This window comes from Heterocephalus glaber, unplaced genomic scaffold (assembly GCF_053883595.1).
Source record: "Heterocephalus glaber isolate CG9 unplaced genomic scaffold, H.glaber_assembly_v1.0 deba00000347, whole genome shotgun sequence".
Lineage (NCBI taxonomy): Eukaryota > Metazoa > Chordata > Mammalia > Rodentia > Bathyergidae > Heterocephalus > Heterocephalus glaber.
Window position 1 is genome coordinate 11675572 of NW_028258143.1, and position 13147 is coordinate 11688718.

Below are 13147 nucleotides of genomic sequence, written 5' to 3' on the forward strand. Positions count from 1 at the left end.
ACCAAGCAGGAATGGGAAAGGACATACGGGATGCTCTGGAAAAGTTTTAGGCAACCTCCTCTACATGTGTGAATTCAGCTGTATGATCTTAATAGGACCTCAAAACATTTAAGTCCTACTTAAAAAGACAACTGCCTTGCCCAGAAATTTTAATTAGGAGCCTTAACTGCCAGAAGTCAATTATTTCCAGGACATTCACACTATCTGATAACCTAATTAAGTTGCTTACACAGTACATGTTCTGTATCCCCACAATTACAATATGTCTTGTGAATAAAACTAAAGAATAATGAAATTTCTCCAGTTCATCAGCATGTTTCTATCACAAGAAATTACTCTGCATGTCCTCACCAGTTGAATGCTTAGATGGTCTTGCAGGGAAAAGATTAGCAACTATCTGTATGAACTGTGTTTGATGTTACACAACCTTTAAATGTTAGAATGAAAATTTAAGAAGTTTGTACTGATATAATCAAGTGGTCAAAAGATAGATGACAGTTTAGGGAAAAAAGATAATGTGAAATGTATGTGTAAAGTCTAAACATTTAAAGAAATTCAAGATATTATTCAGAGTACTTTTGGGAATTCTAACTTAGAATTTGTATCTCTCATAGGGCAGATGGAATGAATGGAGAATACCTTGCAGAACTTGAGCAAGATACTTCAGTTTCTTCTAATTGCTTTATCTGCTGACTTAAAACAATTCACTTTGCTTTCTAGGCAAAGAATATTCTGTATCGTTTGGTTTTATTCCTCTTTTTGTCCATTTCTTGTTGAAAAATAGGGCTAAAAGTCTGTTAGGGGACCGTGAGATAAAACCATTCCTTGTTTTCCAATATATTTTCCATATTAGCTGAAATCCCTTGAAATAATCCCTTCTTTCTATGAGATGTGACTGAGACATCACAGAAAGTAGAATATTAAGATTCTATGAGATACTTACTTGGGATATCTCAACTATAATTAGTGAATTTAGTCCCAACTATGCAAAGGGAGGTGAACTTAGTCTTATGTAATTATGGATATGTGCACCTGTGAGAAAATGTGATTAGCTGCTGGTTGTTGAGGTGGTGGGGGTTGCACAGGTGGCTGAGGAGGTCCAGGCACTTGGGTTCTAACTGGCTGTTGAGTCACAGGAGGATTATATACAACTGGACTCCCATCTGGGTTTATGAAGGGCTGACCTGAAAAATTAAAGAATGAAGACAACATCAATTTACAACAGATTGAAATTAACTCCTACTTACAATTTACACAACATCCCCACATACGCCTGACCTACAATTTCAGAACTTGCAATGTTCTTTAAAAACAAAGAGTTTCTTAGCTTGGGAAATAGCCTGATCTCACATGACACTATTAGCAGTCTTCATTTTTCCCACTTAAAGTAAAAATTTAAATGTTTTATTGCTGTGTTTTATGATTGGGTGTTGTCCTACACCCTTATGGGCTTATTTTATACTACATAGTCTTTTCTGAAAAATCTGAATTATGAAACACATTTTGCCCAAAAGATGCAGGTACAGGACTGTGGTCCTATAAGGCTAGAATACATGTCAATTTAAAGAGAAAAATGCCTGACTTCACAATACTGGAAAATTATTCATTAGTTTTTATTAGGAGGTGGGAAATATATAATTTATAAGTCACATTGTATATATTTCATTAAAAAATTAATATAGACTGAAAACTAAGATGATTGACACCTTAACTTAAAATTGTGAATTCAATAATTTCACAATTTTTAATTGTTAATAGTTGTAAATAATTTTTAATTGCAACTGATGTTTTAAAATAATTTAAAAAATTATAATAAACTATTCATTGGTGGGAAAACTACAGAGAACTTACATATTAATTTAAGCTTTATTACTGCATACTGATAACAACAGTGGTGAAGGAGGTATTATACAGTAAGTGAATACTCAATACACACACACATATATATATATATATATATATATATATTTTTTTTTTTCGTACTGGGGATTGAACTTAGGACTTTGCACTTGCCAGGCAAGCACGGCACCACTGAGCTAAATCCCCAGCTAGATACATATATTCTAAACAATTTTTTCACACTATAAAATGTAATATGTTATTGCAGGAAAATAACCATCCAATAGAGATAAAAAAGAAATCCTCTCTAATTTTATAGTTAATATTTTGGACATATTCTTTGATTTTTTTAAAATGAAGGTTTACACATTCAAAGATTAGTATTTTTTTTTTTTTTTTTGGTACTGGGGATCAAACTTGGGTCCTTGCGCTTGTGCAGGCGGCAAAACCACTGAGCTAAATCCCCAGCCTAAAGATTAGTATTTTTCATTACACACTATTATAAAAGAAAAGAAAATCTGTGAAGCAAATTGTTCAGTATAACATCCATTTTAGAGTATGAAAAATACAGGGGAAATAGAGAAATTTGACTAAATATTTTCTTAAATTGATCTCCAACCATCCATTCTTCCATGGTAAATTGCTCTATTTTATTTATTATGACAAAACTTAAGGCATAGAGAGAGGTAATATTTGGGAGAGAAGATTACACTAATCTATTGCTATCAAGCAGAAAATGTCTTACCAAAATAAAATTACTCTCCTCAGGTAGCATCCTGACAAATCAATTAATGGTTACAGATAATTAAAAAGTCACGCTAGGTATTTGTTGATTGTTAACTAACTTGGAAAAAATTAGTAGATCAGATTTACATGGAAGCAGGGTCAAAGTAATTTAAGGACTATCTATAAAAAGTTGGTTATGTCACAGCACTGTTCTCAAAACCAGTAAGATCACTTTTGGACTCATTTAAAATTAAGAATATCATTCAATTTCAGATCAGTCAGTTTCCCATTCTATTACTTCAAAGGAATTTAACATTTTGTTACCAAAACTACATTAACTTAGATGTTTTGAATGAAAAGTGACAGGAAATAGTAAATTATTAAATAATTTCATATTTGGTCCAGAAAAACAGAAATTTTAGTAATACAATATACTTAGGGGGTAGAAAGATAATTAAGCAAAAGTTGAATAAATTTCTAAAGAATCAATTATTTAAACTAATTTAATTCTTATAAACATGTTTGAATACTTTATCTTAAAAAGTAGTATGAATAAATTACAAAACTGAGTTTGAAGCCATGGTTTTTCTCAACTACAGACAAAAAGGCCACAGACACTCAAGAGGCCTGACATTTCCATCTCTATCTTCTGGCCTAACACTGTCATTATGATGCATATAGCAGCTAAGTCCCTGAGTTTTAGAGATCTGAAGATCTAAGATTGTTTTCATTACTTTGTCAAATAATGGGGCTGTTATTTTGAAAAAAACCCTTAGTTTCCTATGATCTTTTTGAAAGATAATGTTTTCTCTATATTACAAGTGTAGTGTCCTCACCTCTCTGGGGTTCAGTCTCTTAACTATAAATGGAGATATGACCTACCTAACAGTGTGAGTTAAAGATTATATATGAAGTACATAACAGTACAGTATATGGCACAACATAAATGCTGAACAGAGATGTAAATTATTATTAGTTAACTGTAAAGAATAAGAACATGTGCTACCAATATTAATTCATAATGACTATTCTTTTTGTTTGTTTGTTTGAGACAAGGTTTTGCTAGGTATTCAGGCTGGCCCGGAACTCACTAAATATCCTAGGTTGGCCTTGAACTCCCAATGATCCTCCCTAGTACTGGGATTACAGGTGTGCGCCACCATGCCCAACTCTACTCATTGTTAAAAAACAAATAATGTCTTTTTAACTGTACCTCAGTAAAAACACAGACACCATATTCTGAAGGGCAATTAATTACGTACAGACTTTTCCACTCATATGATTAACAGCTGCTTACTTGTTTCTCTTTCATAAAATGCATTGTTCCCCCCAGAATAAAACTGTTCACCAAATAAAGCTCTCTCAAAGGTGGTTGTCTTATTTCTAAGAAATGAATTGTTCTTTACTCATTGGTTATTATTTAGATTAAAATGTCATAAGGGGCATTCTGATATAAATATGACTTTTAACATTTTTTAGAATAAGTGATTTTATTAAAGTTTTTAAGAAAATGTTATTCATGAAAAATCAAAAGCTAATGACATATGTACAGACAATACATGAAAATTACCTTTTAAGTTTTAGATAATTCTTGATACCTCAACTGAAATAAACACTTTTTTCCCTGGATACCAACCTGTTTGTGGGTTGATCAGAATACTGCCAGGTGGTATGCCTGCTGCTTCCAAAGGAAGCAAAAAGAAGCTAGTGCTAGGAGATGCGACTTGCCCATTTAGGCCACCATCGAAAGAAAGAGAACTATGAGTGCTGACAGCTGGATAGATGACCGGTGCGCCATGAGAAGACTGGCTGAGAGCTGTACCTGGAAGAGGCTGCTGGATGTGAGAAAGAGAGCCAGAAGATGACCCTACACTACCAGAAGACTCAGAACCTAGGGAAGGAGTAATGAAAAATATGGATTTAAAAAGCCTTATATGAAAACACAGGCTTGAAAATATAACAATAAAATTCACATTGAATAACATGCAGTTACATTAAAGCAATGGCTCCTTCTGATATATTGACCAATTTTGCTTACCTTCCCCAACATGAACACATTTAATATAGCAAACTGACCTTATAATTTGTCAAAAAAGTCAAAGCCAAAGCATGCAACTTAAGCAAATTTATAATAGCAGCCACAGAGAAGCCACAAAAAACACATTTCCCCCATTCCCAAAAGTACAAATTACATACATTTTACCTTTTAGATTAACACCTAGGATTATACAGATTACAATTTCCCCCCAGGAAAAAGAATTGAGCAGAGCAAATCCCCAAAACATCTTGTATCAAAAACCTCTCATCTATAAAAACACAAAAAGATTAAGAATAGTGTAGAAAATAAAAATAATAAATTTTCCATTCAGAGAAAAAATTGTAATTTCATTGCAGAACTTCATTTCTCAGCTCAAAGTTGTAGCATCTTCCCATAATATAAACTCAACTTGGAATTTTTTAAAATCAAGTGACAGAGATAACATGAAAAATATTCCAAGTACTTATATTACCATCAATTTAAAATTTATCACTCACTAAACTTAATGAACTAATTTGATAACTGAATTGTGAGTACTTTTATGCCTGTAATTTATTTCATTTTCTATTACATGGAGACTGAAAATGTTACTGACTTTCAGCACAACAGATAAAGGTAGACAATGAGACAGTAAAAGAATGGAAAATATTTGCATAATGCATATAATTAAGTAGGTTTTGAATAAGGGAGCTCATTCTGGAATGGAGAGTTTTTGTTTTTTTGCATGTCTTATTTTGGTATCGGGGATCGAACTCAGGACCTTGCACTTGCCAGTCAGGTGCAGCGCCACTGAGCTACATCTGTGGCCCAATTTTTGGTTTTTTGAGACAGTCGTCCTATGTAATTCAGGCTGGCCTGGAACACATGGTGATCCACCTGCCTCAGCCTCCACAGTGCTGAGATTACAGGCATTTGCCACTGTGTCTGTCAATAAGATGGAGAGTTTTTAAAAGAATGCAATAAACTATGATATACTATACAGATTGCCTTCTGAAGGACAGCTTCTATTTTAAGTTGTTTCAAAATGATCCTTGACAAGGACTCTTAACAAGATTTCTCCCACTTTACTCTAAGAATTTTTAAAGCAGAACATTGCATAAGTTTATTTCAGATGTAATAGCAATATTAAAATTGAAAAGTTTAACTTTTAACTACACCAAGTAAACTTAACCGTTTAAGTATTTTAAAAGTTATTCCCTCCGAAAACTAAGGGAACTTTTCTTTTCTACCACCTCAAACCACGATTTCCCAAAAGTTCTCTTTTTGAAGGACTTTTCAACTGAAAAAAATTGCTTTGGAGATATTTTTAGAACTTTTTTCCCAAAATGAAAACTAATTTGGACAAATCATATATTGCATAGATTTTTTGTTTTTATTTCATTTATTTATTTTTGGTGCCAGGGATCGAACTCTGGACCTTGTGCTTGCGAGGCAGGCAGTGGAACCACTGAGCTAAATCCCCGGGCAAGAAACTCTACAATGACAGGGAGCCTACACACTTAATTCAAACTTGAGAATTTTTCTTCTGTCTTTAAATAACATGTACTTAGTAGTGAGGCAGCTATTTGGTTTTCATTAACCACATTTAGGGATACATTCATAGGACTGCTTAGTCCAGCTGAAATAGATATAGAAATAGAGGCAGTGTTGTCTCAGAAAATTCATTTATATATCAAAATCTATTTTTATATCTGGAAATTTACAAAAAGGCTGAATTCTTCACGCTATTTATGCTTTCTATAATGTAAGCATTCTTCTCTTGGCAAGAGGAAGCTGAAACTTATCCGTGAAGGTATAGATAATTACTGGTAAACATGTCTTCCAAACCTGGATTTGGATTAAGAAACTGACACCAAAGAGACCAGCATGGTCTTTCTACATTTTTACAAAGATTAGTACCTTATAGGTTCTTCATTAACCATCTTCCTTTTAAAAATTTTTCTTGCTACTCAATTAAGACTGCTGAAGTACTTTCACATTTTCAAATGAAATACTTATAGTCATAAAGTGTGTACAAACATTCTGTGAAGTATTTTTGCCATGTAACTTATTTGGAGATGAGACTTATATATGAGGATAAATATTGTAAGTCAAACTTCTTTTTAAAGTCAAATGTTAGAAAACTCAAACTTTGTGCATTGCTTTCAAGTCTACCAAGAACATTTCTTGAGCTAGAACCACTGACAATCTAAAAAATTACAAATATTGGAGATTGGACAATGGGAGGAAAATGAGTATTTCAGATGTCGCATCTTACAAAATGTTATCAACCTGTCAGAGCCACTCCCTACTCGCAGAGTGTGAGCTGGTGAGATGAAAACTTTTTTAATATCCCAGCTAGAGATAATGGCCTTTAACTGACCTAAAGAAGTTTACTGTGATTTACTATTTTCTCCTGTCCTTTTCCTACAGTAAGCCTAACAATACTATAGTTAATTTTAAGGAGAATTGATGTTCTCATAGGTTAACACCTCTTAATAAAGCTGAAGCAGGTGTTTTTCTCTTGCATATACTTTAAAATACCTAAAGGAAAGTTTAGATGGGACTTGTGGCACAATAAATGAATTTACTGCCAACTAATACAGGCTGTAAAAAATGTGGCCAGTGAGTGTTTAATTATATAGGAAAGAATATCTGGAAAGTACTTTTTGAGAATAACATAGTTATGATATTGCTTATCTGTTGGAGTATATCCCGGATTTGCTTATATTCTGTGCCTACAATACTGAGTTTAATGATTTGGGATAAGAGGCATTGTTAAACAAATGCTCCTATTTTTGGAATGGTAGAAGCATAAAATGTTAATAGTACAAATACTCTGTGACCTGAGAATTTTTAAAAAACTGTCTTTCCCTATTAAAAGAAAGATTAACATTTTCTTCTCAGAAGATATACAGAGTGTAAATAGTACATGTTCTTAAAATGTTCTAATTTTTTTTTTTTTTTTTTTACTAGGGATTGAACTCAGGACCTTGTACTTGCGTACTTGGGCCAAAAGGTTCTAATTTGACAGTGTGTCTACATAACTTCCTCATCATAAAAGAGTAAGTTTTTTTCTGTTATGATGATCTACTAGCAATTTTTCAAATGAATGTCTATTTGGTACACACGTAGGTTTTTTTCTTGTACTGAGGATCAAATCCAGGGGCACTTTACCACTGAGCTACACTCCAGCCCTTTTTATTTTTTTGGTACCGGGGATCGAACTCGGGTCCTTGCGCTTGTGCAGCAGGCGGCGAAACCACTGAGCTAAATAACCGGCCCTAGCTCTTTTTATTTTGAGATAAGGTCTTGCTAAGTTGCTCAGGCTGGCCTCAAACTTGCAAAATCCTCCTGCCTCAGCCTCCCCAGTGGCTGGAATTATAGATGTGTGTCACTGTGGCCAGCTTATGCAGTTTTTGTTAACAAAATGTATCTATTATTATCAGTATCCTAACATAACCACTAAAATATTTCCAATATATCCACATTTTAAGTTAAAAGACATTCACAAGCCTTAACAATTTAAAGCACTAGTCTTACTTGCATGACACCATGTTACTAGACTACTCTAAAAATAGCCATTTCTAACTTTCATATTTATTTGGGGATAAAAATAAAGATCTATAAGAGGCCTGAAACAACTATGAACTTTAATACTGAAGTCAGTTAATGAAAATGAAGGGAAAATACTCTGAGCCAATGTATACTAAATGAAGAGCAGCCAAGAGTGAGATTATTGAAATTTCCAATCATTTATAATAGTTACTTCATACTATTTTTGTTTGTTTTTTTAATTCCTCAGAAAACTTCTTGGCAATTTTACTCATTTTTTTGGAAAGGGAAACAAAGGACTTTATTATGAAAATAAATCAATAATTGATAGTACTAGCAGAAAATGCAATGAATATTAAATATTCCCAGGTAAGAAGCCACATTTTCCAACCATAGATAAGTAAAGGAGAATTTCTAATCATCTCTGGGCTCTCAAACTAAAGATGACAAGTTACTGGACCTACCTGATTAAATTTATGTCACAACAGAGAAGAAATTTTATTTTAATTGATTTGTAAATCTATCTCCAGGACAGAGAATGTATCCTAGGGTCAGTAAAATGTTACCCTTTATGTAGTTTGCAGGGAGCCAGTGCATTGCAGATAGGAATTTAATGTTTCAGGGTAACATGATAGTCACATGACAATGAGCTAAAACAACATTAAGCAAACTAGAGTTCTATATTCTAGGTAGATATCGGTACCTGTTTTAGAAAGCCTGCCTATGCTTTTGCTGCTTCCAGAACTATCACCTCTCATCAGGACTGAGATGCCACTAAAGCTGCTCGCTTTGGTTACAGCAGGCTTCAAGTTTCGCAGGGAGCTATCTGAATCTGTGCTGCTCCATGGTCGTGGTTCAGAGTATTTCAACTCATTCTCAGTGCTGCTTTGATGACTATTTGTTGATCTTCCTGAAGCATCTTTATTAACTCTGTAATTCAGAAATAAAACTTTAAAAAGCCAGTAGTGGGGAAAAAAAGAGAGCAAAAAATGCTTTAATTTTTCAATACTGTATTGAAAACATGCTTCTAATACCTAAATATCTGGCGCCTTTGCTGGGTACTACTAGCATCCTCATCTTGGATTCTGTTGGCATTTTAATAAGACATTTTAATTTTTATTAGTATAAGTCAGCAGTTACCAAAATAGTTGTTAAAAATTCCCTCACCTTTTGTCAATAATATAATTTTCTTGAGAACACAGGGACTAGAAAGAAAGAAGAGATGAAAAGTTGAGGTTTTGTCAAATACATAATGCCACCTGTAAATGAAAATAAAATTCCCAAGTAGTAATATTTAGAAAGTATCTCCCACCCTCCCAAAGGTTAAAATTAGTGATAATGGTACAAAAATAAATGATAATCAAATTTTTTATAACTTGGAGATATTTACTTTTAACAAATATGTATCTTGAAGTCATTCATTTTGTGGTTCAAACTGATTTGAAATTCACACATTCTCTTACACAAACAAGTGAACTCCTTTTCATAATCATATCCAAGGTCTGTCTATCAGTTTGAAGATTCTACCTCATTTACTTAGCCAATATTTGAGTTTTGTATCAAATATGATAGTATTGGTCAGTGATTTGGTTGTGGAGACAGAAGTAAACAAGCATCTGTGCCTTAATGGAGCTTACAGTAAAATTTCTCCAGTGTTGTGAACCTTAGGCAGGCAATGATCATTTTGTTTGTATTGCTACTTAGTCTACTAAATAGTTTTCCAGCTATCATTTTTTGCCCTTTATAGTCATTTCATACACCCGAAGCCAAAGAAGTCTCTAAAATGTCAACAATCACCCTTCTTCCAACTTGCATAGCTCCCTGGTATTTAGCAAAGGGGCCAATAAGCTATGGCCAACCATCTGTTTTAGCAAATAAAATTTTATTTGAACACAGCTATAACCACTTATTTACGCACTGTTTATGCTGCTATCACACAGAAAGTCACATTGAGTAGATGTGATGAAGACAACATGATTGAAAAATGCTTAAAATATTTACTATATAGTTCTTTACAGAAAATGTTTGCTGACCAAAAAATGCCTAAAGTCCTTTAAACACCAAGGACCAAGTCATCTGGTTCCCAATTATTTCTCCTAAACTTTCCTTATTTCCTATGCCAGCCAGGGTATAATCTGGCCACTCTGAATCTTTCCATTTTTCATGTGTCAAATTCTTTCTTATCCCTGGGCCTCTGCAAATACTGACACTCTATTTGGAACGCTTCACTGTGGCTCTCCTCCTGAAAGCTAACTCTCCCACCCCTTACCAATTCTTGTTTATTGTGCTTCTCCGGCATATTCTATAGTACATTGGGCTTCTCTGCTGTGTACAGTATCATTAACTTCATGTCTCTATACAAACTACATATATTGCCATTTATTGACTATCAAGCCTAGAAACCTCAAATATTTTATAAACTAGTAAGGAAAAAATGTATCTACAATAGGCTCTGAGTTCACCATCATGGCTGCTGAAATCCTAACTCTGCCATTTTCTAGCTGTGTGAACTGTTTTGCTTAGCCTCTTAACAGCACAGTTTCTTCATCTGTAAAATTAAAAAAAAAAAAAAGTATTGACCATACAGGATTGTTTTGGGAATCCTAACTCTCTACAGATATATTGTTTAGTGCTTGGCATAGCATTTACTATAGGTGTTCAGTAAGATTTGTTGCATGTTATAAATTCTCAATTGATGGTATGAATTTAGTTATTTAATTTTTTCTTTTTTTGGTACTGGGGATCAAACTTGGGACCTTGTGCTTGCAAGGCAGGTGGTAGAACCACTGAGGTAAATCCCCGGCCCTAATTTTTGTTTTTTAACACAAAGAAAATTTCTCTGTAGTAGCATGGTATATACATTCATATATCCTTAAAGAGTACTCAGTACTGCAAAAATGAAGTGCTTAACAAATGTTGGTAAAACAAATTGATTTTGTTGGTAAAACAAATACCCAGAACATCATTAGTTATTTAGAGGATCTCTCTCATATAACCACTTAGAAAGCTGAAAACGACTTTTTTTTTTTTTTTTTTTGCTATCAGGGAGTGAACTCGGGTCCTTGTGCTTGCGAAGCAGGTGGCGGTACTACTGAGCTAAATCCCCAGCCCTGAAAACGACTATTAATATAAAATCAAAAAAAGATATAAATTATTTATCAAGGAAGTCCATTATAAACAAGCAGGGTTTAGAATATATCATTTGTAGATAAACACCAATGCTCTAAAAAATCTTAAGTCTGTTAGAAGTCTGGAAAAAAAAAAAGGACACAAACATACTCAGCCCAATATTTTTTCAACCACTCCAACGGTCCATCTACTTTTAACTTTTATAAAATTTTACATTACCCCTAAATGTGGTATTCTTTAAACTATTAAAATGAACAAAATACCTCAATATATCTAATAGGTGACCTTATATGTAACAAGTATGGCTAAAAATAAATGGGATCAATAGATTAAAGGGGGATTAAGGCCCTATAATGCAACTAGAATGTATTCTAAAACGTCTTAAATGCAAGTTAGTACATACATCTTGGGAAAATATTCGGTCTCTAGCTCTCTGGTACTCTTCCTCTCTTTCTTCTATAGATTTGCTTCTTCTGTCATCTTTTAAACGTATTCTCATCTAAAGAAAATAGAACAATTAATTCTTGGGAAAAGGCTATAAATTTTGCATCTTTAAAAATGCTGTATTTGCTCGATTACCTGGTTATCATCTTTGTCAAAACTAGAGTTATCTCTTTTAAGGATATATCGTTTCTGAAAATCTTCACCTCTATCATCTTTAATATGTTCATTAAATTTCTGATCAGGTCTAGAAAACAAAGAAACAAAAATGTTAAACATAACATCTTATAAAAAGTAATAAATGCCACTTATTAATGCCATTATGAGGTACTTATGTTACCTCATTTAATCCTTACCAAAATCTCATGAAAAGACACTATTCCACATTATGGTCAAAAGGCCACTAAAAAACCCCCAAAAGAACCCAGGGCTGGGGATTTAGCTCAGTGGCACTGCACCTGCCTCACAAGTGCAAGGCCCTGAGTTCGATCCCTGGGACAAAACAAAAACAAAAATAAAACCAATATGGAATCCGGAGTCAGATCTTCTTGGGTCCAAACATCAAACTGGCTACTTTAGTTGCTTTAGGACTTGTACAAGTTACTCAACCTTTCTATTCTCGTTTCCTCATCTGTAAAATGGGAATTATAGTGTACCTACCTTACAGGGTTGTAGAGAAAATGGAACAAACACAAGAACAGCACTTAAAATGGTAAACACTCAGCAGAAACTTGTTGCTATTAATATTGAGAAGACTAGGGCCGGGGATTTAGCTCAGTGGTTTCGCTGCCTGCTGCGCAAGTGCAAGGACCCGAGTTCCATCCCGGTACCAAAAAAAAAAATTATTGAGAAAACTGAGGTTGAAATGTCTCCAGCAACCATGAAAGGTCAAAGGCCAAGAATATGACTGAGTCATAGTTGGAGCCCAGATCGGTTAGACCTGATGTATATAATAACCTACCTGTCTTGCCTCCTCTAAATATTCTTTTAAAATTCTAGGACAAAGAAGAAAGCACAGCTCATGGTACCATATATATTACACTTCTATAAACACTTAATTAAAATTCCTAATTACAGCAGGGTATTGCTTTATCTTAAGTTCCTTTTTGGAGGTAAATGTTCTAACCTAAAGTGATGACTGTGAAATCTTATTTCAACATATTTTACTGCAGATTGGTCTCTTCAGGTAAGAAATGTTGAAAGTTCCACTAAGACCTAGAAGACATACACATGATGGTGGCCCTAGGAAAATTACAATAATATTAAATTTCAGTTCGATCCCTGGTACCAAAAAGAAAGAAAAAAACCCCCAAAAAACATTTAATTTCACCTCTCAAAACACATTCTCACTTCCAACAAATTAATGTAATCAACATTCTGTGACTTAAGGTCATTCTATTACAAAGTTGGAATTATTCTTTTGAAATGCTTAGTATACGA

General features: G+C 33.7%; 1 protein-coding gene across 18 annotated transcripts in view; it reads right to left on the reverse strand.

The window, feature by feature from the left end:
* Positions 1 to 13147, reverse strand: part of R3hdm1 (R3H domain containing 1) — a 112638-nt gene that overhangs the window by 68287 nt on the left and 31204 nt on the right. For 12 of the 18 annotated variants that reach the window (XM_087195606.1, XM_087195599.1, XM_087195603.1 and 9 more), the window contains 7 exons: positions 11846 to 11954; positions 11670 to 11765; positions 9305 to 9342; positions 9172 to 9222; positions 8841 to 9067; positions 4202 to 4456; positions 1033 to 1184 (listed from right to left, as the gene is read on the reverse strand). In XM_087195606.1, coding sequence (XP_087051732.1) covers positions 1033 to 1184; positions 4202 to 4456; positions 8841 to 9067; positions 9172 to 9222; positions 9305 to 9342; positions 11670 to 11765; positions 11846 to 11954 — 928 coding nt within the window. The remainder of the gene's footprint in view (positions 1 to 1032; positions 1185 to 4201; positions 4457 to 8840; positions 9068 to 9171; positions 9223 to 9304; positions 9343 to 11669; positions 11766 to 11845; positions 11955 to 13147) is intronic. The other 6 variants (XM_087195641.1, XM_087195640.1, XM_087195627.1 and 3 more) reach the window with 3 other exon arrangements.